General features: G+C 43.1%; 2 protein-coding genes across 2 annotated transcripts in view; one reads left to right on the top strand and one right to left on the bottom strand.

Moving 5' to 3' along the window:
* The window catches only part of KAT6A (lysine acetyltransferase 6A), a 36823-nt gene extending 24544 nt beyond the window's left edge, over positions 1-12279 (bottom strand). The window contains exons 1-3 of the mRNA XM_040087631.2: positions 12179-12279; positions 10289-10331; positions 9404-10174 (exon numbers count right to left, since the gene is read on the bottom strand). Coding sequence (XP_039943565.1) covers positions 9404-10006 — 603 coding nt within the window. The 5' untranslated portion in view covers positions 10007-10174; positions 10289-10331; positions 12179-12279. The remainder of the gene's footprint in view (positions 1-9403; positions 10175-10288; positions 10332-12178) is intronic.
* Positions 12280-16213: 3934 nt separating this feature from the next.
* Positions 16214-24058, top strand: AP3M2 (adaptor related protein complex 3 subunit mu 2). Its single transcript, XM_040087797.2, has 8 exons — positions 16214-16613; positions 17935-18106; positions 18632-18769; positions 19295-19380; positions 19932-20065; positions 20867-21074; positions 21761-21905; positions 22340-24058. Exons 1-8 carry the CDS (start codon positions 16341-16343, stop codon positions 22438-22440), a joined length of 1257 nt encoding a protein of 418 aa, XP_039943731.1. The 5' UTR covers positions 16214-16340; the 3' UTR covers positions 22441-24058.
* The last annotated feature ends 1431 nt before the right edge of the window (positions 24059-25489 follow it).

Genomic DNA, 25489 nt, shown 5'->3' on the forward strand with positions numbered 1-25489 from the left:
TCATGTATGAAGGGTCAGTCAGTGCTTTAATTTCTTTGGAATCAAGATTTCAGGAATTACTTTTACTTTCTGCCTTTTGAAAGGAAAGCTGTAACACACGTACAACTTTTTAAGGGAGAAAAAAAAATTATTTCACATATCCGCTGCAGGAAGTTCACGAGCAATTTATTTCCTCAAAGAGAGTTTTATAGACAGTCAACAGCCTGAGACAGTCATTCTTTTCTATTCTAGCCAGTAATTGTGCATACCCTGTTCACCCCCACAGTCCCTCAAATTTGGAAGACCACATGTAAACACTGTCCAGGTTTGGAAGAACCAGATCACAGTCTATCCTTCACAGCTTCAATGTTTCCTGTATTTACCACCCCTGGCAGGCTGCAAGCAAATACTGTACCACATTTTAAAAAAGCCCCAAAACATTTACAGTCTGAGGGAAGGCTCTACTAGAATTCAAAATGGTTTAAAACAATTAATTAAATCAGAACAATTTTGAATGTGGAGATCAGGATACTCTTCCAAAGCTTCTGTGCGAGACTGTTATGCAATGTATGGAGAGATTTCACTGCTGCTATGTTTGCTCAGCAAAGAACATCCTGGCAAGTGAAAATGCAAGCACACAATGAAAGATTCGTGAAAACAAGACTGGAAGCAGGCAGCTCAGTTTCATACTGCAAATTTTTGGCAGACATTCAACTCCTTCTGCTGTTTTGCTAGCAAGTACATCTATCTGTATGATGTCACCAGATTCAGGGAAGGAGGAAGCCAGAATAAATTGGACTGACAGTGTCTTACAGTCTGCCAGCCTCTCAGCACGTTGTTACTATACAAAGGGTTTCTAGAAACCAAATGTGCCTTAAAGATTCACAGACTGCAGGCTCTCCTAAAGGAGACGGAGCAATGCCTATGGAAAAAATGTGTGCGTGTGTAGTAATTTTACAATCTCAGTCTTGGCCAACCTATCTGCTTTGTAGTCTTCTTAATTTAGGAAAAGTGAGGTTAGGAAACGCCAGAAAACTCAAGTCAAATTTGCAGGCTAGGATGTCACATGGTCACTTGCCAGTAATGTTAAAGCACTTTACTTCACAGACATTTTACTACCATCTGGAGCTCACTAGATACCAGGACTATCTTTGTCCCATCATCACATATATGCTCATGGTAGTCATTGTGGTTGGAATCGAGCAAGTACAGAATTTAAATCAGCATAAAAGAAGCATATATACTCACACCAACTTTTTTTTTTTTTTTTGCTTTGCTCTTTAAGAACCCCTGAATGTGAGCCTCCTAGAAGCAATGGTAGACGGCTTCTGAGAATACACACTAGATAATGCTTTTTTGTGCGTGTGTTTTTAAGCAAGTGACAAATCATTACCCCTCCTTTCAAATAGCCCATTCTGTTGCAAAGGTCTCCCTCAAAAGCTGTAGCTCCTGGCAAGAGCAGATGAACCAGAAAAGAGACAGGGAAAGTACAACCTATACCATATGGAAAAAATTATTTAAAACATGAGGAAACATGTTTCAGTGAGCATGGCATCACAAAGCCTGGATCCCATGCCTTTTGGATCAGTGGCCGGAGAGGAAAACTGCTTCAATTCCATGCCTCAACAAAATCAGAACCAATAAATTTCATACTGTCAAAGTAATTTTACAAACCATGTGGGCTTTTTTGCTGTATATAGAGAAAACTGCAGAATTTAGGAAATACTATTCAATAATATCAACTTGTAGTAGCAATGGTTAGTAACTAACCCCTCTTCTACATAAGTTACCAAATCACAACTCTTAACGTTCCCTCCAGACTGTATAGTGAAGAAAAAAATTGAAGCAACCGAGAGTAAAAACAGAAATCCCTTAAAATACTGTTTTTACTCAAGAAAACGATGCTAAATATATTTTAATACACCCAAGAAAAACTATTAGCGTAACACACACACGTATGTTCATCTACGTAAATGGATATTGTCTCCAATTCACTTGCTGAATCTCACTTGAAAGGAAAAAAGTGTATTTATGTGGCAGAATGATGGCCTAAAACGTGAGACTACATTAGAACAAATGAAAGGGAGAAAAGATAAAATAGCATACAGAATAAAGGAACAAGCATGAAATACATACCTCTTCTTAAGAGAAACATATAGGGTCATTTAAATAGGAAAATTAAAGGACCTTTTAAATAATTGCCGCTGTTTGAGGAAGGACAAATACAACAGAGAGAAAATCTGAAATGCTGCTACAAAAGTAGAGCCAAGTGCGAAGGCCAATAGCTTGGATATTAGTGAGGTACATACAGGCTGAATTTTCTGAAGTGATTATTGGTATCTGGAAACCAATGCAAAAAAGCAGTGTGAATAGTATCTCAGGCTGACATTCAAACTCAAGAAATTATCTTATTATCATATGTGCACACGGTAAAAACTTCAGAGAATGCCAACTGGAAATGCTTAGACAGTCAATTGTTAAACAACCTTCCCAGAATCAACAAGTTCTCTAATCAGAGGATTAAAACTATTCAAGATTTGTTAGTCACAATCAGAATCACATGCTAAGACTTCCTGACTGCAAACTCAGGGTAGTGCCGGGAAAAGAGAGGCTCAGATTTCCTTCTCTGCAGTATAAAGAAATGCCCTCCACTTGACACTGATTCAGGAACCTAGCAGTTCAAGTTACTGAAGTTTTCTTTACCCAAAGTTATATCCTGTGAGCTCTCACCTACACTTTGTCTCACCTCCATAATTTTCAAGAAAATTGAGCAGTGAATTTTGATAGCGAAGACTTATGTGTAGAATGTTTCTTTTGGTCCCTCTATTTTGTGCTCAAGGTGGTAAGAGTTTCAAAAACTGAGCAGGATTTGGTCTCACCGTCTGTGACTTCCACAGCTGCAAAACAAAAACACACTCCTCGAATCAAGAGCAAGCTAAAATCTTAATTCCTCTCACTGAATAAAAAACCAACTCGAGTTCCACAATACTTAGATTGTCACAAAAAACAAGGAACTTCAATACTGACTTTGATTTCTAGAAATAACAAGTTACTTTAGGGATGAGATTTTTTGTTAAAACTTAAGCAATGGCTACGCATAGAGGTAAACACTATCTTTAAATACTGTACACTGCTTTACTTCAAGATTAGCAGCATCCCTAAACGAATGAAAAATACTTCAGTTAGAAAATGGAAAAAAGTATTTCACAGAATGCAGAGCCCCACATAAACATGATACCAGAGAAGATAGAAAAGGAACTGTCAATGAGCATTTCATGCACATTAAAGATCTCTACCCGATTCAAGGCTGCTGCTTGTAGTTTACAGAGGATACCCACACAAGTTCAACTGTAAGACCAAATCCTACTCAGTTTTTGAAACTTTACCACCTTGAGCACAAAATGGAGAGAACAAAAGAAACATTCTACACGTAAGTCCTCGCTATCAAAATTCACTGCTCAATATAACACTCTTGACAGTAAGACTTAACAGAGTCCCATCTTCTTGACCCATAGTCATCCCATGCTATTTTCTCTCCCTGCACTGTCTGCACAGACACAGACCATTCTCTAGGAGCAGCCTTTTACAGCAAGTGTGGCAAAACCTCTCCCAAATAGGTCTATTGCAGAGAGACCACCCACACAAAGGTATCCTGAATTTGCAAAGCTAGGTGAAGTCAGTCAGAACCCTTTATGACTGTACATTTTGAAGGAAAAAAAAAAACCACTGGTGGCAGCACTAAGCAAGCGCATCTACTTGTTCCTGAGATCGCACTAAAGATTCTGCATGGAGCTTAATTATTTGCAGCTTCTGAATGTCAGTCATTGCAACGCTCAGCAGCAAAATTACTTTCTTTCCTTCCATGCACACCTTCAAGGAATTCACTATGAGTCCAGACAAGTTCAGAGATCCAGCACTACAATCAAAACACACATCACTAAATATCCAGAACTGAGTCTCAAAGACTGAGGAGAGACCCAACGCCTGGGAGACGCTGTATACTGTTCACGAATTCTAAATTAAGTCAAACCTATACACACATTCATCTAAAGGCTGTATCTGACACCGAGTTTTCTGGACTTTTAAGATTAGATGGGACCGTTCATCAGAAATAGGGAGAATGTGTAGAACCGGTGATTTCTTTTATAGCTCAGAACACCTTTAGTTTTGACAAGATTTTCATTTTACGCACTGGTAAGTGGGGATAGAATGGTGACTCAACTTACTGCTAAAGGTGCAAAAAAAGTGCAAAGATTCCAGGAAATTAAGAGGTCCAGTCTCATCTTTTTAATAACACTTGAGAAGGTATTTAACTATGTACCAAGATCCATAATTTGTTCTATTTAATTTTCCAAAACACAGTGAACTATTGGTAATTAGAAGTTGTAGTAATTCATAGGTCTTCATAGAAACATGTTTGGAAGATCCCGTATTTTCAAACCAGAATTCACTGTTCATGCATAGGTCCACAGACTGGTTAACTGACCCTCAAAAGCACCTCAAAACAAGCAAATATATTACAAATGGGATTCTGTTTCCTACTCAAGGGTCATTCTTCTTGGGCACCATTCCCCCTTCTTTCTTTTGCATCTCACTACAAGTCCAGATTTACCTTAATAGCAGTAGCAATGGGTAGACTGCCAGATCCTTGAACATTTAAACAAGCAAGGTTACAACCTCTCATCCAATGCCAGAAGCAGTATTAGGAGCTGCTCTGAGGAAAGGTGTTCATACAGTCAGAAAAATATTGGTGAGGAAAGAAAAACTAGTATTTATACACCCAATATAGAGAAAACCTAAACAGGTGGACTAGAGGCCGACGTGACTTAATCACAAGTCACTAGGATAAAGGTCTGAAATCCTTGAACAAGCAAATACGCACCTACTTCACAGAGACTGAAGGACTCAGCAGTCTGTCACACATAGTATTTGTTCACCAGTTTTTGTTGACTGCATGTTTGGAACACGGAGCCTATTTTTCAACTAAAATGGCACTACTTAAATTCATAATTATTGCTTCTTAAGTGTTTTTTTCCACCATCACTATGACTGAAGATAAAATTGATGGGAAACTAGGAGAAAAGCAGGGACAGAATGACCTGCCGTCATTCTCTTGGCTGTTTCTTCCCTTCCTACATAACAAAGCTAACACTGGAATCAAGCTGTTGTTTCTTTATCAACATAGTCCATCATCCACTCTCTTCCCTGTATGATTAGCCTTTAAAGCTCTGTAGTAAATACAATTCCTTTATTAACCTAACTTCAGAGAGATGTCATTCCATATCTGTCAATAATCTACTGGACAGAAAGGATTGCCAACAGGGATCTGGCCAATATATTGGACTAGTCTTCTGCTTTTTAATCCATTATCCTGTACTCGGCCTCTGCTGAAATTTTGTCAGAAAACACTGTTAAAAAGACTTCCTCCACAGTAGTACCCAGTGACCCAGGTACTCACCGTAACATCTGATGTCTTCCCACAGTGACACACTTTGCCTCTAAGTTATCATGACTCCAGACACTGCCAGTGCCACTTTTGGTACCATTCAGCCCCATTCCGAGCTAAATGCCTCAGTTCATAGCATCCATTCAAAGGTGTTCATGTATTTAGGACCTGCTTAGATTTGCTCAGTTTTTAAGAGCTACCTCACCCGTTTCACTCATCAAGTGAATAAAGTTCAAAGTAATTTTTTAACACTTAGGTTTCCAGAGCTACACAGTGTACAGATGGAGGCCATCTGTTATCAACCACAAGGCTTTTTTAGACAGAACTACAGACTTCTCTTCCACAGAACCAGCTGGAAGACAATGAATCCTAATCCTCCTGCAGCTGGGAACCCAAGCTGTAACAGTGTCTTTGGAGAGATGGGTGAGCTCTCAACATGCAATTACAGTGTTCTGGCTGCAGATCATTTACGTACTCCATCCCACACAAATCAATCCAAAGGTAACCTCTTTACCAGTAATCAGACAGTTCTTTCATTTAAGACACAGAATTAACAATTACTAACTTTAAACAGGCACAATCTAGCAATAGTTTTTGTATGCTTAAAGGCCTTCAAAACAACTATGCCACCCCTAAGCATACGAACTTTCTAAAAAGATACAAGACATCTGGCTTCATGCGCGTTTACGAGCGCACACTGGGATTGAGAACTACTACTGGCAAGAGGGAAGGCCTGAAGGATGCTGCATCTATAATAGTCCACAGTTAAACTGATTGATAACTACCAACAGATATAAATAGCAACACAAAACTAGGAAACAGACACGCCATAGGAAACATGCAAGACAGCAGCACTGGGAATCTGCTTTAAATATTACTCCTAATTTTCAGCCACAGAGGTTCCTCCCATTTTAATTCTTTTTTCAGGAAGCACTTAAGAGAATTTTGGCTTTACAATCTCACCTGTACTGCAGGATAATACTGAGATATTTACTCAAAGGTTGCTGCCACCATAGCCAGTTTTAACTGACATAGAAGACAGTTTCAAGGACAGTGCAAATGGATCTCAAATAATACCACCCGTATTTTCCTTCTAATTGAGGAAGAAACAGTCCTACTGTTGTCCCAACATCAAATTTCAGATGTTCTGGAAACTTCCAACACATATAGCAATTATTTCCACTTCTTCAGTTACCTGATATGTTACTGTTGGTTTTTTTTTTTTAATAATAATGATTTTACAAAGATTCTTCATGTAACAAGTGCAGCAAAACAAAAGCAGAGTGAGCTATCTTTAAGGCATCCAGCCTTAAGACCTGTAACTTACTACAGTTTAAGTTCTTCACAATGGTGTACTAGGAAAGAGCTCTTCGCTCTTAAATAGTATCAAATATTACTGTGTTGTAGTAGTCTCTCAAAGTAATGCAGATCATGTTAATTCTCCTAGTAGCTGGTATGGTGCTGTGTTTTGTAGGATGAGAATACTTTGGATAACTTACTGATGTTCCAGTTGTTGCCAAGTAGCGCTTGCACCAAGTCAAGGACATTTTTGCTTCTCACCCCACCCACAGTGAGAAGGCTGGCAGGCACAGGATGCTGGGATGGGACACAGCTGGGACAGCTGACCCAGTCTGTCCAAAGAGATATTCTAGACCATATGGTGTCATGCTCAGCACATAAACTGGGGAGAAGCTGTCTGGGGGCTACTGCATGGGGACTGCCAGGCCACCAGTTAGCAGGTGGCAGGTTGAACTTTTTTGCTCATGAAGCTCTTCTAAGAATCAAGGGAAACATTGTCACAATACTCCCAAAGAATCTGTACCAAGTACATTCCATTAAAGGGGAAAAAAAAAAAATAATAATAAAAAAAATATCCCTCACCACTCTCAAGAACCCAGAAAGTCAAGAAAATCAAAATAGTATAGTATGTCTTCTGCATCTGCATAAACTGGTTGAGATTTAACACAAAGCAGTAGAGTGAAGGTCTTCGCACTGTCTGTATGGAAAAAAACAAAAACCAAAAACAACCGAGAACAAACCAAAACAAAAAAATAAACTGTCTTTAAAATCCTGGAGAACAGGAACTTTGAGCCATCACTGACTTGGCAGTCAGTTAATGCTGGCAGAACCTACATATTTTAACATCGTATCTTCAAAATTACTTCAGAAAATAGTATGAAACTGTCTGAGTTACACAGCGCACATATGGTACATGAAGAGTAGAAATCTAGGGCTCAACACAGACACAAAAATTCAGAAGAATTTATTGAAAGAACCCCTTGCAAAATTTGTATTTTTCCAGGGGGACAAGAAACAAATCCCAGACTAAATTCAGTATTATACTACCTCATACTACCATTCATCACACTGAGTTATAACATTTTAAGAAAAGCACAACGAACCATTCATCTCAAAGAACATCAAGCTGCTCCTGAGTTTCGGCAGGTGACAAGAAGACTGAATAGGCTGTGAAACATACTATGTTAATAATATGCACAGACACTATTATCCACTGTTACCAACACTCTCAATCCAGCGACCCCATGTGTGACAGGTTTGTTTATATCCAGTTTTCCTAACATTTTACAGCTATACTGACTTCATTAGAGATGAAGTTGGAGACTTACACAGGAAACATTTGTAGACAGAACACTGGAATTTTCAGCACAGAAATACTTCCTACATTATGCCAGCCCACAGCACAACATGCTGACAAGTTAGTACTGTGTCCACTGTAAAGCTCCCACAGTTAAATTAGAACTTCAGAGAAACTTGGTGATAAAGCAATTGTGCAGATTTTATTTTCTTTAGGAAGAAGACTCCTACAGCAGTTTTACATCTGCAAATACTAATAGATCATTAAAGCATCTCTCACCACAGAGGGAAGCTGACTTCAAAAACCATGAGTAGGACACACCCAGAAACTCATCCCTGAACAGGATATTTATAACAACCAAAAACTTCCCATTCTGCTGAAAAATGTATCTCTTTAGGATAAAAAAGATTAATTTTCACATTCTAGATGTCCTATAGACAGGCAGTGCAAATGTACAAATCATTGCCAATTTGATCTTCAGTAAACAAAGACAAGCTTCTGTTTTATCCTGTGTCCACAGTAACAGAAAGAATAAAAAGCTACTGACTGGGTGTGAATTTCACTCCAACAACTTCATCTTGAGGTTAGAGTGGAGGACCAAAGACCTTGGGAATGCAAAATATGGCAGAAAGGAGGGGAAAGCCACAAAAAATAAGAGAAAGCAACAGGAAAAAAAATCTGTTTTTTATGAAGAACATATACTTAAAATGGGCAAGATGGGAGAGAGCAAAGGGTACAGAAGTCCCTGAGTGCTCTTTCCAGCATTCCCATGCTCTCTAGATGACAGAATGGTTTAGGTGGGCCAGGACCTTAAAAATCATCCGTTTCCAACCCTCTGCCATGGGTAGGAACACCTTCCACTAAACCAGGTTTCTTCCTATTTCACAACAAAGAGGTTCTGGGACAGGAAGTTCCTTGCCCTTTATAGAGAATGCCTCTAAGACAGCATTAGATGGCAACTGCTTATCAGCCCCTCACTGTGTTACCTGAATTCAAATAGAAAGAAGAAATGGCAGTCAAATAAAAATGTGAAAGTAAGAGATCACCTCAAGTTTGCTTTGCAAATCCACCTCACCTTCAAGAGAGGAGGCTTACTTCCTATGTTTTGCTGACACACCTACAGTAAGCCTTTTACTATACTTTCAGCTCCATTGCGTTGTGAATTCCCCACAGTAGCTCATCTGCCATTTTTTGGTCCAAAGCACAAATTACAATCCATTACATTTCCTCTCATGCTTAGAAAATTGGATACAATGGGATCCTAAACACACATTAATAACTTCTAACATACCACATTCAAGATCACTGGCCTCAAATTGCAACTCCGTATTGACACATTCCATCAATCACAAGAAAATGACCATGGAAAAACTGTGTCTTACCTTATCCTTTTCATGGGGAAGGAGACACACTGGAGGGAGACAGGAAAGAGACTCAAAACTCGCCTTCCCATCAGCATTAGTGGTTGCTTTAGTGTTGAGTTGGTACAGAGGTCCATCTTTAAGGAGCCTACCATGGCCAACAGCACGTTTGACAGCTAATCGTAATTGCTGGTGAAAAATGGAGGCAGCACCACCTCCAAATAATGCAGACACATCTTTCTGACCTTTCAGAAAGCGCTCAATGTTCTTCAAGGATGAGCCACTAGACTCAGCCAAGCCCTCAATTGCCCGTTTAATAAGTTTATTCCAGTCCACATTTGGTTTACCATCCAACTTGCCATGGTTCCGAGGCTTCGGAAGTGCTATTCTCCCAGGATTATCAGGATCCTTGTAGGAGTTGAGACCCTTGTTGGAGACTTTTAAAATAGTTCCATCTTTAACACTCAACTCTAACTGTTCCAGAACAGTTTTGCGGTCCAAACCATGCGAAGATGACACCGCATTGCATATCCTCTCCTCTGAAGGTCGCTGTTTTTGCTTCTTTACCTTTTTGATTGCCTCCAAAATCCACTCTGTATACAACGGGTTGGCGAGTTTTACCATGGTGAAGAATACTGTATATCCATAGAGTCGTTATCCTTTATCCTGATGCTGAACGAGTTTCAGATGATGAGAAAACAGATCCTCAAATGATGGCAACCAGCTAACCATAGCATACACGTTTTCTGTTCTGAATTAATCCTTCTTTCTCAAACATTGTTTGTTTTCACACTGAAGAGAGGAACACAAAACAATTAGAAACTTCGATACTCTTTCCAATAAATCCCATAACAACTTCACAGAAAGGTTTTCCACAAAGGTATAAAGATTTCAGCAGTATCTCACCTGAGCTTCTGGTTTCACAATCAAAAGAGCTCTAATGTTAGGCCTGGAAGAAAACAAGAGAGATATTAAAACAAACAACAACAACAACAACCAGTTGTGAAGAAAGGAAAAAAAAAACCTAGCAGACAATGTTAATTATTTAAACACACAGCAGAGGTTTAAGCCACTACAGTTCTGAAATACTGAAGTAATACTTCAGATTTTATCTTCACTACTAATACAAGCATATTTTGTCACTAAAATTACTCCATCCAACCTAGAGAAAAGTGTCCTTTCCATTTTGTTCCATTTGTCTATACCAAGATTTGTATCACTGCTGAGCGCAACGTAAATTAATACTGGGGGGGAAGAAACCCACAGCAAACATCTTAGAAGAGCAGCAGTTAGCAGTTCTCTTAACTTTTACACATGGAAGACACTGCCTGAAACTTCAACAGAAAACAGGAATAACCAAGACTTTTGAGCAAACAGCAAGAAGCTTTCAGAGCACTTTCAGGAGTGTAATCAAGGGTTTCCCTTCCGTGAAGAAAAGCTATGACAGTTATTCCACAAAGGAAAAGAAGTGAAGAAACACAGCTGGAGATTGTAATTAAATGCTCTACTTTTAGAGGCCATAAATAAAAGAATACAACATAATTTTCAGTATTGATGAGGCTCATTAAAAACACCTGAGGACAAAGTAACAGGTGACTATACACAACGTAAAAGGAATGCCTATGGCACTGTTAATTAACAATGCTGGTGAAAGCATATGAGGATCTACTTCAGAACGGTTAGGTACCTTTAAAATAGCTTTTTCTAGGTGTGATACCTGTCTGTAGTGCTCAAGTTCTACTTCAGGAGTACACTAGCACACTAACCGAGAAGGATCTGTAAAGTGCTTATAACAAGAAATAACGATTTTCTACAAGGGAAGTTTTAGACAAGAGCTACATCGACAACACAGTTATCCTGTACTGCTTTCTAGTAGGTACTAAAGAATTTATCAACACACAGAACACATTTGCATACACACATCAGACTCAATAGCAGAGCTCCACACGGCCAGCACTGGAAAGATTCTGAATGACTGCTCAAACCAGAAAGGATGCAGTGCTTGCCTGAAGTTATTTTATCCTGCGAACAGCAGATGTAAAGGGAAATATGGTCCTCGACACCTGCTCTCCTCATAAAGCAAAGATGCGCTCCCGCGGTGCCCCCGCCCGCTGGGATCCCGAGGCCCGAAGGATTCCGTTCCCTGTCCCCAGCCGAGCTCCGTGCGCAGGGCGTTATGCAACCGTCCGACCAGGCCGGGGCGACACCGGGACGGTCCCAGGGCCGGTGGGTCTCGCTCGCTCTCTGCGTGACAAGCGACCCCTGCACCTGCTACCACTCGTCCCCATCCCTACCGCGGATGGCTCCCGCACACGGCGCCCCAAGGAGCGCAATGCCTCAGCACAGAGACTCGCACCCGTAAATTCGGGAAAAGCGGGGCGCAGGCCGCAGCCGACAGCCGGGCCCCACGCAGCTCTCCGTCCTCCCGGACACGGGCAGTGCAACCCCAGCTAGCTCCTCGCACTAGTACGGCTGGGCCCGCGCCCGCCTCAGCCGCGCTCTCTCGCGCCAGACACTGAACGGAGCTCGGCTCCCGGACCACCGGCCGCTCCGCCCGCCTCACCCATGCTGTGCCGCGACCGTCACCTCCCCGAGGCGTGGGCTTGGCGAGCGCCGCGGGAGAGGACGGCGGGCCCGGGCCTGGCGCAGAGCGGCGGCGGGGCCGGAACAGGCCGCGAGCCTGGAGCGCCCAACGGGCCTTCCCCTTCCCCAGGTTACGGAGCTCGCCAACCGCCTGTCCCCGACTTCCTCGGCAACAACCACCCGAGGCGGCGCGGCTCCGCCAGCGCTACTTACCGAGGCCCGCGAGCTCCGGGACTCGGGAGGTGAAGGCCGGACGGCAGCGAAGCCCGAAACTGACACGGCGGCCATCTTGGGCCCGGCGCGCTGCGGCGGGGGGCGGGGGGGGCGCGAGCTGGAACAGCCCGCGGGGGGAGGGGGTGACGAAGCGACGGAACAGCGCGGCGAGGCGCAGATGGCCGCCGGGGGGCGCTGTGGAGCAGCAGCTGCGCCACCGCGGGCGAGGGAGGCGGAGCTAGGCTTGCAGCCGGCCGGGCGGAGTGGTCAGCGCGTGAGGGACGCGGCCGGGCCGTGCGGGGCCGTGCGGCGCTCGGTAAAGGCTGACTGGAAGCGTTACTTGCGGGTTAGCGGTTGCAGGCTTGGGCGTCTCGCTGTGGCTGTGCGGAACCCGTGCGGCACGAGAATGCGGGCTGCGGCCGCCGGAGGCTCCGACCGCCGAGAAATGGGCAGGATGGTGAGAGGGCTGGGGCTGCCGGGTGTGCGCCGGCAATAGAGACCCATACCCTGAAAAGAAATAAATTCCTCTCTTAGGCTTAGTTAAGCTTGTTCTTGAAACCGCGACTCTAGGCTTTTTCCGAAGTGATGTGGAATTCCGAAAAAACGGATACCATTTAGTTCTGAGAGCGGGTACTCTTTTTGCCTGTGCCTCTTCGATATGTGCGAATAGGGTTGCTCTATCCTTGGCTATCTTTGCCAGGTAATTTGTATAACTTTATGACGTATGTTACTATGTAGAGTAACGAATAATAAGTACACTGTCAAAACATTAGCTGTCCCACATGATAGTGCCTTGGGAGCTCCCTAGGTACTTTGGTCTGGCCGCGCAGAGCTGGCGGTTCCTCGCAGACATCACAAGGGGCCTGTTAAACGTGCAGCCTTGGATCGCTCATGCCACAGGTTCTCCTCGGTTCTGCAGAAGTACAGCATTCCACCGGCGTGTGTTGAACCTTGGCAGACATGAGCAAAGAGCGGACTCATTTAACAGCATTCTCTCTTAGGTTATATTTAATTGAAAGAATCTCATTTTGTTATGCATTCTATGGCTTTGTGCTCTATGCACTTCTGTCACCTTTTGTAACCTCTGCCTCAGCTTACCAGTTGTTTACACATTATAGACCTTTTCACCATTGCCTTAAAGGACAACTGTTGTGTAAAGTTTCTTGTGAGCTTCTGTTTTCAGAAAAGAAAAAAAAAAAATTTTAAGAAATGTTCTAGAGGCAGAGTTGACAAAACAGATACGCTGTTTTCGGAATGGCTTTGTTTAGTGTCTTAAGGTAAGAAATTTCTCTTTTGAGCAAGAGAAGTTACTTTGATGTTTTAAGAGTAAGTTTTTTAGTGTGAAAGCTGAATGTTCCCAGTGAGTTGCTTATTAGTTAAGGAAATGGAGTTTGAAGTGCGGTCTTGCAAGGTACTGTACAGTTCAGTTTCTACCATGTAGACGGCAGAGGTCTGGTCTTGTCTTGTCAGACTTGGATTCTCCCAACAAATTAATCTTCTCATACGTCTTCTGAAATCTTCAAGTCTGCATTATGGGGCTATCTTAGATTACAAGGCTGTGATGCTATATTCAGAAAAGCTAACAGAGACATAAATGCAATTTCCAGATGAGAAAGTACAGCAAGACTAAGAGGATGCAGTACAGAGCAGTGAAACCCAATTGTGTTCCTACAAGAGCGTCAATATGTAGACTCTATTCTGTTTCAGAATTAGCAGTAGGTTATTATTAGCAACCTCGCAAAACGAATTGGTTTTGTAGACTATTATAACTAAAAATGGTCTGTTTTCATCAATTCTGTCTTGTATTTTTCACAGCACAGGCTAACAATTAAGTCATCAGAATTTCTGCATATGGCAAACTACAGAGAGTAAGGAATTGTTTTATTGTAAAGATGTTGATGTTTTGGCAGCATCATTTTGTAGCACTGCTCTTTGTGCATAGTTTTCTCTTGTGGTTCACATAATGAAAGTAAAAGTACTCTTCAGCTGAGCAGTTTTCAGGCCGTCCTTAAGTTAACCAGCAAAATTAAAGCCTGTTCTGGCAGCATAGTCTGTCATGTTTCCCTTTAAGTTCCGGTTTCTATAAGCTCCCGAACCATTGTGCTGACTTCTAGAAAAAAGCATGGTCTAATGGTTTGGAAGCAGCTAGGCTTCCCTCAACAACCTTTTCCACTGGTGTGCAGAAATGGTAAGTTACCATACGGTTGCATTTGTATCAGCGCCAATTTTCTCGATGGCTAAGAAAGTTGAAGCAAATGTAGGAATAATAGGAAGGTGACAATATAATAAAGTGGATAAAATAAAATTTTGATGGTGGGTACAGGCAGTCAGAGGAAAATGGCAGGATTTAAGTAGCGTAATATACTGTCAAAAATGAACTGCATTTCGTAAGACAATAAAGAGATGCCTTTATTTAAAAGACATCCCTCATGACTGTTGATTTTGAAGTCCAGGTTAAAAACAGAACCATTTTTGTTTGATGGAGAACCAATTGTATAAAGGCTTTATGTTGCCAGTTTAACTTTGTTCTGGTGCTTTCTGTGTGTGATACCTATATGACTCCCAATAATACAATCTCCTCATAGACTGACATGATAATATTTACAGTGCCTTTGTGTTAAAACCTGATTATATTCATATAATAATTACTTTAAATTTAGAAGTGATGTAATTAAATGACAATTTGCTGCCTCTGTGTCGTTCTCAAATATGTAATTCATCTCAGTAATTTAAGCAAGACATTTAAAAATGTTATTTTTTTGTTAAAAAAATTTTGCATTTGATACAAATAATGACCATAAAAGAGAAATTAATGTATAGGTAATTGCTCCATTATTGTCCTGCTCTAGTAAAAAGCTCATCTAGCCCATGTAGAATTACATAATGCTTTAAATAAGGATGCATGCATACCGTAGTATTGAAAGGTAGTATCTTGACTAAATGAACTGACCTGTGCCCCATTTTTGGGAGAAAGCAGCTGCAATGAATCAATAGAAATAAAAGATACCAACTTTGAACTGGACTTTTGTTTGCGCCTGACATAATTTGTCAAAACTTTCAGATTTGGGAATATCACCACTTAAAAGATTTGCCGACAATCACGAATCACAGTAGAGTGTAAAATCTCAGACCTCAGTCGCTCCGTGCTGGTGCAACAGTCCAGTCTTCCGCCCGTGTAAGAAAGGCTGTGAGCTCAGACAGCATAATTAATGTGATACGAAGGACTGCTTTTCTGTTGTTTTTGTATATTCCCAGCAGTGTAGTAGGAAAATTGTCATGGCATGTCTTACTCAGAAGTCTAGGGATCTGCTATATGAGCATGAAACACTAATTACTCAAACATAAATTCTAATTATGCTAAGGAATGATTTGCTAGAGAGTTCAGGTGAATTTGGCATGACATTTGTTTTCACACCAGCTGGATGTTTTCTGGGGTTTTACTCCGTGATGAACGAACCAGCAAAATAATGTAGTGAAAAACGTCCCCTAGCTGCCCTCCCTGCAAAAGCCGGGTTATTTCCCCATTTCATAGATTATACTCAAGTTCTCCCCTGGCAAAGAGACCCCTAAACGCCGGTGAGGAGCAGGCGGATTAGCTGCGCCGCGAGCGCACCCCGCCCAACGAGGGGGAACGTCCCCGAGTCATGGTGCTGCCCGGCGGGGGCGCCTGGCAGAGCTCCGGGCCCGAGAGCCCCGCGCGGGCCAGCCCCGCGTCGCTCCGTGCCGTGTCAGATGTGTAGCGGGGCGGAGGGAAGGAAACGGAATCGGGGTCGCGGGACAGAGACATGGGACACAGGGACGCGTGGCGCATGGTGCTCTGCCGGGTGCGATCCCGTACCCGCCTGGATCCCCGTCCGGCCGCTGCCTGTATAGTTACGGAGCGTGAGCGCGTCGTTCCATGCGTCATGAGCCGCGCGCCTCAGCGGCCTGTGGGGCGCGGGTGTGGGCTGATCGCCCAATCGCAGCGCTCGCTGCGGAGACCCATCCCCAGTGCTGGGAGCGTGTTTGTCCGCGCGCCGGGGGCGGTGCTTGCAGCAGCCATGCTGCTCGAGCGAGGGGCGAGGCCAGCGGGGGAAGTGCGGGAGGGGTTTCGGGGGGCGGGGCCCGTGCGGGGAGCACTCTCGGGGGTTTAGCTCCGGCACAGCCCGGCCTCGGCGCAGCCATGATCCACAGCCTGTTCCTCATCAACGCCTCAGGGGACATCTTCCTGGAGAAGCACTGGAAGAGCGTTGTTAGCCGCTCCGTCTGTGACTACTTCTTTGAAGCGCAGGAGCGGGCCTCGGAGGCGGAGAACGTGCCGCCGGTGATCCCCACGCCGCACCACTACCTCCTTAGTGTCTACCGCCACAAGATCTTCTTCGTAGCCGTCATCCAGAGTGAGGTGCCGCCGCTCTTCGTCATCGAGTTCCTGCACCGCGTCGTGGACACTTTCCAGGTATGGCCGAGGGGCTTGGGCCCCGCTGGCTGGAGCGCAGGAGCATCGGCACGGCCGCGCTGCGGGGAAGAACGGGCGGGCGGCCCCAAGAGCCCCTCTCGTTTGCAGCTGTTAGGGCTTTTTTTGTTTGTTTCTTGTCACGTAATTATCGTTCTGCGTTTGTGAGGATGTGGACAGGGCTCGCCGTAGTCGTGAATTTGCTGCATAGGATTACGATGGATTCGGGATCTGATTGTGCTCACAGGATGAACCTTTCAGCAATCAGTATTTCTGTTCTACAGCCTTACCTGCTCTGGGAACTGTGAACTAAGACTAAGCTGGCCTTGTTCTTACAAGGAGCTTTTGCAATTCATAGACACCTGCTTTAATTAATTAGGGACAACCTACCCGTGCCTTTACATCTAGTGATGCTTCTTAGAAGCTTCCTAAAGCAGTGAGTTGCAGGAGTTGCCGCAGAGTAGCTTTATTCCCTCTGTACTAAGGTCCCTGTGTACACGTCTTCTGGTCCGTTTAGGAAAACGGTAAAGACGTCTGTCTTCCGCCTGCCAACAACAGGATTGTGTTGAATGGATTTGGAATGTCTTGTGACCAGCTTCTTGCCAGTATACAGGAAATACTTGTGTGCTTGGCCAAACAAGTATCATGGGAGCTTTTGCTTCCAAGATGTCAGTCAGAACCTGACTGTATTCTGAGTTATGTTTCTTTGTCTTTAGGGAGTGGACTGGCCATTCAGGCCAGCAGTGGATTGTGTCAGACCCTTAGAGCTTATTTTTTATTAGGGGTATGAGGCGTGAGTGTGTCGGCACTGGCTTAGATGTATATTAAAATCTGATGTGTCTGAAAAAGACAATCAAAGGCAAAAAGTAATGCGCAACTAGGATTTCTCTACCGTCACGGTATACGTATACTCATTCTTTATGCAGAATGCCTGATCTCTTTAATTGCTGTAAGTAGCTAGAAGCTTGGGTTGGTGTTTGTGCACGTGCACTTGCTCTCTCCTGAAAGATGCGTGCCAAGTCAACATAGAATAAGACAGTAAATAAATTAAATGTTCAGTTTTAAAAATTGCTGCATTAGTTGGGACTGCTGATGTGGGAATTTGCCACCTTACTGGAGCAGTGGCTGAGGTGTGCTTCGGGTTATACGTGTCCGTGGGAGTGGCATGTCTGATTTGCTTGTAGTCGTAGAGGGAATTTCAGTGGTTTTTTGCCTCCTCCAAGAAGAGGCTCAATTTATTCCTGTGTGGGAGAGCACTGGACTCATTCATTGATCACTAAGATTCTCTTTCAGAGATCGTTGAGTAATTCTTTCTTTTGCACAGGATTATTTTGGTGTCTGTTCAGAGGTAATAATCAAGGACAATGTTGTGGTGGTTTATGAGGTGCTGGAGGAGATGCTGGACAATGGCTTTCCATTGGCAACAGAGTCTAATATTCTTAAGGAACTGATAAAGCCTCCTACTATTCTGCGAACAGTCGTCAACACCATCACAGGTACAGGGAAGCAAGAAGATAAACTGGGGAGTCCAGGTGGCAATATTCCTGCATAAGTAAATTAGGCCATGGGTGAAGAAAATTTATGTTGTCTCATACCATTCATGCAGCACAGGTGTACTTGGGGAGTCACACGTTAGTGCTTTGCTTTGAGGTTACTTCCAGTTTCAGCACCAGCTGCACTTCGGTTTTGGATTTGGTTTTGATCTGATTTGGGTTTTTTTCACCTAAAAAAGTCAGATTACATTTTCAGTTACAGACATGACAGGACTTCCAGGATGACTTAGTTTGATGTGAGTTTACACATCCCCATGTGTAGACACTTTACCATGCATTACTGTGCTATGTTTTAGAGCCGGGTGTAAGAGAGATGTACATTTTTGGAGTACAGGGAGTCTGGGAGAGTAATTGCTCTCCTACAATGAAAGAGAGGTTCTCGGGTATTAATTACAATTAAGCTCTGTAAAGCTTTGTTCTGCAGCATTGGCTAACTTCTGTGGTTGTTGATTCCCTTTCTTTTTCCAGGAAGCACTAATGTGGGTGACCAGCTTCCCACTGGACAGCTCTCAGTGGTGCCTTGGAGACGTACTGGTGTAAAATATACCAACAATGAGGCCTATTTTGATGTGATTGAGGAGATAGATGCAATCATTGACAAATCGGGTACGGAAGTTGCTCCCGGCTAAGAACAGGATAAATTGCCCTGATAGTGCCTGAAGAAGGAGTTAGGTTTTGAAATAGGTGCACCTTCATCCAAGCATGGGAAGCTATGTCTCTGTTTTTACTTTGGAATGTTGCTAATTTGTCTGTGCTATTCAGTCAAAAATTTTACAGAGGCACCAAGATTTTCATTGTCTTTATTCTTGAGGTCTCGTAAGCAATTCTATATTGGGAAATCAGAAGATGAGTAAAAATTGTGCATAGCACTTTCTCTTTAGTATTTGTTAGAATTGGGACCTATTGTCATTGGCCAGTAAAATGGACATTGATGATGTCCATGGTTCTTAATTGAATGAATCTTCTAGAGGAGTCATTGGGAATCATACAAAGGTTGAGCAGGCAACATAACGAGCCATGGCATTTCATTAAGAAAATAGATTTCCTTCCTCCTCACTGATAGTTTTTCCACTTTGGGATTTTTTTTTGATCAGGTTCACATAACCACCTGTGTTTACTTTATTGTTACAGGTTCCACGATTACTGCTGAAATACAAGGAGTGATTGATGCTTGTGTCAAGCTGACTGGGATGCCAGACCTTACCCTCTCCTTTATGGTAAAGCTCAAGGATGTATCTTTAAGTATTTTGAAAGGGGTTTCCCAGCCCTGCTGCTAAGATTGCGGTCTCATGATGAGGGACCTCAGACCCTAGTACATCAGAATCTGGGTATGCCAGATGAAAAGAGAAAGAAATGACAAGGGAAGCTCATCAGGAACTTTGGCAGCTTAGAGTCTAAAAGGGCTTTTTCAGATTGTGTGTTTAAAAGCACAGGTAATGTGTGCTGTGACTAAGTTTTTGAGATACAGTGGTGCTTTAAGCAGATATCCTGAAGGGCCATGTCTTCTATGAGTATGCACCGATGCAATTACGTGACGTGACCAAGTTTTCTAAAATAGGATTAAAAATATCCAAAAAAAGGATAGAGGTGACGGAGTACTACTTTTACATGGATATAACAGCATCAGACGTGTCTGAATGCAGACACCTTCAAGTGGTCTGGAGCGTGTGAAATGGTAGGCTCTTCATGGATAGAAAATTTCTAAGAAGAGGAGGTAATTTTCAGTTGTACTGCCTGCACAAACCCTGTGACTTCCTTTTTGTTTCAGAACCCTCGGTTATTGGATGATGTCAGCTTTCACCCATGCGTGCGTTTTAAGCGCTGGGAGTCGGAGAGAATACTCTCCTTCATTCCACCCGATGGAAATTTCCGCTTGCTGTCCTACCATGTCAGTGCTCAGAAGTAGGTGATGAGTCTGGTGCTGTGAATGATGAAATTTGGGTCCTTCTGGCTAGGAAGAGGGTAAAAGAAAGAAATTTTAAAGATGAGGTGGGATGTTGAGCCAAGTGAAGTAGAGGCGCATGGGGACTTGCAGTTTTCTTTTTTTAAATGACGTGTTTTCTCCTTGTTTGGAACAGTGATTCCGTAATTTCTTTCTGGGCAGCCAGCATTTTTCAAAGACTACTAGCAGATAAACAAACTAGATAGGGAAAGAAGTGGACAGTGTGGAGTAATCAAGGTATTGATTTAATATGTTTATAAAAACATTTTAGAATAAAACAAGATAGCTCCTGTTAGGTTTTTGACATCTCTCTTGATGGAACCACAAGTTCTTGTCCACATTTACACTCTTTTCTAGAAGCAGCTTGTCAAGTACTATTTGGGGTTACAGTTGCTAAAGAATTTTGCAAGACCTTTGTCAGATTTATCTCTAGTAGGTGGAGTGGCAAATGCAACCAAAAGCACAAAAGTAAAGTTCAAGTGCTGCTGCACTGCCAGGAACTATTTGTCAGCCTGGTTGTGACACACAAAAACATTTCTCATCTTTTGCTTAGGCCTCCTGTTTTATTGTACATAGTTCCCTGTTCTGATAAAGAAAATAGGATGCAGCAAATTTGATTACAAAACGCATAATTAAGACTTGAGAATGGAATCCTGACTTTCCCCCTAGCTTAAACAAATGAGTGTAAGAGTTCCTTCTCTTTTAAGCAGATATGAAGGAAAGATATTGACAAGGACTTTCTGTTTGTGTCTTTATTCTAGTCTTGTGGCAATTCCTGTCTATGTTAAGCACAACATCAGTTTTCGTGATAGCAGCTCACTGGGACGGTTTGAGATCACAGTGGGGCCAAAGCAGACTATGGGGAAGTCTGTAGAGGGAGTGATGGTCACTAGCCAGATGCCAAAAAGTGTCTTAAATATGACCCTTACACCCTCCCAGGGAACACATGTCTTCGATCCAGTTACAAAGGTAAGAGGAGAGAGAGAAATTAGATAATTTTTTATCTATCAGAAAATGCAGTCAACCTGTTCATGCCTACATGAACACTGCATTACTGAAGGCAGTATGTTGGGGTGAGAACTTTTTCTGAACAGCTGCATACGAGGAGTTTTCTTAATCCCCAGAACAAATTCCTTGGTGTCTGAGTGGACTGTAGTTCTGGCTACTTGCTGTGTGAAGAAAATCCAGGCACTGGTCTTGTATGATGGGACATCAGTCTGGTGAATGGCTTACAAACATCTGCATATTTAAGTGTCATGCCCAGTGCTGCATGTTGGTCTTTTGCAAACACTGAGGGTTGGTTAATGGTTTTGATTTGGTTTGGGGTATTCTGGTTTTGTTGTTTGAACCCGAGGAGTTGTTTTTTTTTTTTTCTTCTTGCAAACTTTAATCTGATGGGCTTACCCATGTGGCCTTTAGCGCAAGTAGTGGAAATACCATTCATAGTAGGCTTTTGGGGAGCCTCATGGAAAGAGACGGAGAACAAAGGTTCTGAGGTATCTGCTCCTTAGTCCTGTGTCTGGCCAATCTGAAAGGCAAGATACTAAGAAAAAGACATTTTTCATATAGAAGCACTAAAGCTGTTACTGGAAGTGGACTCTTCTTTAGAGGGTACAGCATTTGAGTTTCACTGCTGCATTTTCTGCTCCTCAAAGTTACTGTCATGGGATGTTGGGAAAATAAACCCCCAGAAACTGCCTAGTCTGAAGGGGAATGTGAGCCTGCAAGCTGGGACTTCGAAACCAGATGAAAACCCCACCATTAACCTGCAGTTTAAAATTCAGCAGCTGGCTATATCTGGTAAGTGACTGTGAGGTAAAGTAGTGGAATGTTCCCTGCTGTGCCAGTGCTCATTCTGCATGTAGCTGAAGTAACTTTGCAAACCTTCTGAGGTACACTCTACTTGAAACATGTTTTTCAAGCAAAGAAGTTGTCTGCTTTGACTACAGGTATATGGATCTTTTCTTTCTGGTGGTCTGTGAAACAACTTACCTACATTTCCTTGCATTTTGTGCTTACAGACCTATAAAGAAGTTTAGGGTATGGATGTGCTTGTAAAGAACGATTCTAACAATTAGCAGTAGTCAGCTTTTCTCTGTTCCGTCTACTGCTTGCTAAAACTTTTCCCTGTGCTTTCTGCATCGCTAGTATGTTCTTCTGTCCCTTTATCCCAAAGGCCTGTCAGCTTTGTTTGTGGCAGCAGTCAGTCTTACGCTGTGTTTGTTTGCTTCTAGGACTGAAGGTGAATCGCCTGGACATGTATGGGGAGAAGTACAAGCCATTCAAGGGGATAAAATACATGACAAAGGCTGGCAAGTTCCAAGTCCGAACCTAGCGGCCCCTGATAGTGAGGAAGAGCACTTTTCCTGTTTCCCCTGTCCCTGGCTGTTGGATGCAGCCTCTTATCCCATCCATCTGTTTAGGGTTGCTCCCTTGTCTGTAGTAGCATAAGCAGGAAAGCCAGTTCTCAGAGTGCTGGAAAGCAGGCAAAAGTAAGGTTGACCTGAAACCACCTCATCCCTACCTGAGTCTGAAGTATTTGGAACAATGGCAAATGGGAGAGTTGCTGAGGTCCCTTAGAATTATTGAGTCAGCTGTGTAAGCTTGTATCACCTTCATTTTGCTGTCTTAGAGGAAATTCTAGGGATTTAAAACCTTTTGTAGCTCCTCTTCCTTGTATTTTGTTTGGCTTTTGTCCCTTTGTAGATGATACAAAGTTGAATTTCCAGAAACTTCAATGTGATGATCCAGCATCCACGCTTCTGTATCACTGGGTGTTAGGGTGGATAGCTCTGTAGTTCTTGCCAGCAGGGAGAATATCTAGCTGTTCTGCCTCAAAAGGACTGGGAGAAGTGCAAGGGTAGATTTCCCAGGATGGGATGCCTGGGTTTGGAGACGGTGCCACAAAGGGAGGAACGGAAGAAGTACATTGTTTTCCTATGTATTTCATAAGGCATCCTGGTCATCAAGGATCTTGAGTCTCTGAATACAGACTTGAAATACATTCAGATCTCGTAACTGGTGGGTGGTGGTATCTCCAGGTAATTCTGCTTCTCTTACTTGACCAGTGTTTGAAGGTAGGAATTCTCCTACCTTCAAACAGCTTATTTGGGGAATCAGAAGAGACAGATAGAGGAACTTTTATGGAGACAGCACTGATGGAATATGAAGCTGTGACTACATGAAGATAACCACTGTCACAGTAGCTTTTTACAACCTCTTTTTGCCTCTCCTTGCCTATTGCAAATGAAGGTGATACTGCTGTTTTCCTGCTCACCAATGTCCTTCTTCGAGATAATTGTGACCCGGTACCTTTGTAGTGTTCTTCCTGTCCCACCTCATTTCATTTCCTGTACCAGTCAGGTGCTGTGCAGATGGATTCAAAACTATGCCAGATTTTTCACTGGGGTCATCTCTTCCTCAGGAGCTGTTTGCTCTATCTGCCCATTCCAGCCTGTGGTACATCCGTCTGTACAGCAGAAATGGGAAACGAGAGGCGCCTGCACTGTTGATACTGTCTGTAATAGGCTCTTTGGCCACTACATGCAAACGTGTTTTCTCTTGGTAGCAGAACTTGCACCTAAGCTTATGTACACGTGACCACACACATATCGCTCCACTCCACGTATGTGGAATCCAGCATATACACTTCATGCTTGCGAACAGAACAGCGTGACCCTAAACGAAGGATAGCATTCATTCTGCCTTGCATGTGTTGGACACTTGCAGTGGATGAGTGGCGTCTTGCTTGTGGGATTGCAAGTTCTGGTGCCGCTGAAGAATCCCATAGCAGGTGACATTACTGCTGAGGTGACATTACTGCTGAGCATGTTCAGTGCAAAAGAGACCTTCAACAAGGGCATCAATAAAATTAATTTTTACATGTTACCTGTGTAATTTCAGATTGGTTTGTGCAGGCTTTACAAGAAATAAAATTGATATTTGCGAAGGAAGGTAAATTATGCCAATTGGATTGTGTATGGCGGGTACCTTAGGGAGATAAATGTCTTTATGCAGTTGGCATTGTAAACCTGGGACTAAGTCGCTGTCTGAAAAACTAAAATTAATTTCTTTCTTGGTAATTTTTCTTTGTGTTTCCCAAAAGTAGTGCTGAGCATTTCCTAGAACCTCAAGTGAAAATGTCCTTAGCAATGCAGCTGAACCATTTTTGTTTACTGAGTTGGGTAGCTGTCTTGGTTTGAAAGACAGGTATCTGCTAGGGAGGAGCGGGGCCTCTCCAGGAATGGGGAATTCCAATCCCTTCCCTTCAAGTTATTATAAATTAGAAGATTAAAGAGGCTTTTCAGTCAGAGCTATGGGGAAAGGAATAACAGTTCTTTACTAGTAAGTATAACAAGGCAAACGAACAACAATAACTACAGCATTAATAATAAACAGAACCAGGAACCTCGAGGGGCTTTGTTTCACAAAGCCCGGGGCAGTCTGATCCCTTGGGACCCCGAGAGCACCGAGTTGAAACGGTGGAAACTCCGGGGCTGGTGGCTGGAACCGTGGCGGTCCCCAGCAGGCAGCGGGGTGTCCCGCCAAAGTGAGCAGTGCTGAAGGAGCCACGACAGCTGGACAGGGCTGGCCCAGCTCCAGCAGGGCAGGCGAAGGGGGCTCAGAATTCCTGGGCACCCGGACAGATGATGGATGATGGTAGAATTCCCAGGACCGGACCCTCCGTTAACAGTGGACTCCTCACGCAACCGTACCTCTCCGATGCCCAGAGCAGGAAGTGAATGAACCCTCAGCTCCCCCAGCCCTGTCCTTTTCCCTCCCCCAAACTTCGTGTGATCTTCTCCCTCCCTACGTCTTTTGTGTGGGTCAAGCACCATCTAAGCACCAGCACTTTGTTTCTTAGTAACTCATTGGGAAAAATTCTTTAAGACAAAAAGGAACAAATCTAACCCCCAACAGTAGCAGGCTAAGGGCAGTGCTTTGATTATGAAGATAATTAAATACCTCATCACCCCTCCACTCCTCAAGTATTGATACTGTCCCTTGGCTTTGTAGCTTTGATTTTTAAAGGATCTTTTATTTGCTGCTGAAGTGATTCATGTTACTTGAGATATTAAAAGGTTTCTTATATCCATAAGGGCGTCAGGCCCTTATGACCTACCAGTCTGAGATGGCTGCAAGCTCCTATGGAAGTACTGGGGTTCTGAAACAACTTGAGTGTGACAACATCAGCTGCTAAGTCACATGAAAGCAAGCACGCAGATGGCAGTCCTTATTCTAAGACCTTGTCTCAAGATGGTGCTACTGTGTGCTGGAAGAGGACAAGTAAAGATAAACCATGTTAGAAGTGGAAACGTTGATGTAAAGGTGGAAACCATCTCGGGGATTTTTTTTTTTTTTTTTTTTTTTTTTTTTTTTTTTTT

Source organism: Hirundo rustica, chromosome 28, assembly GCF_015227805.2.
Source record: "Hirundo rustica isolate bHirRus1 chromosome 28, bHirRus1.pri.v3, whole genome shotgun sequence".
Lineage (NCBI taxonomy): Eukaryota > Metazoa > Chordata > Aves > Passeriformes > Hirundinidae > Hirundo > Hirundo rustica.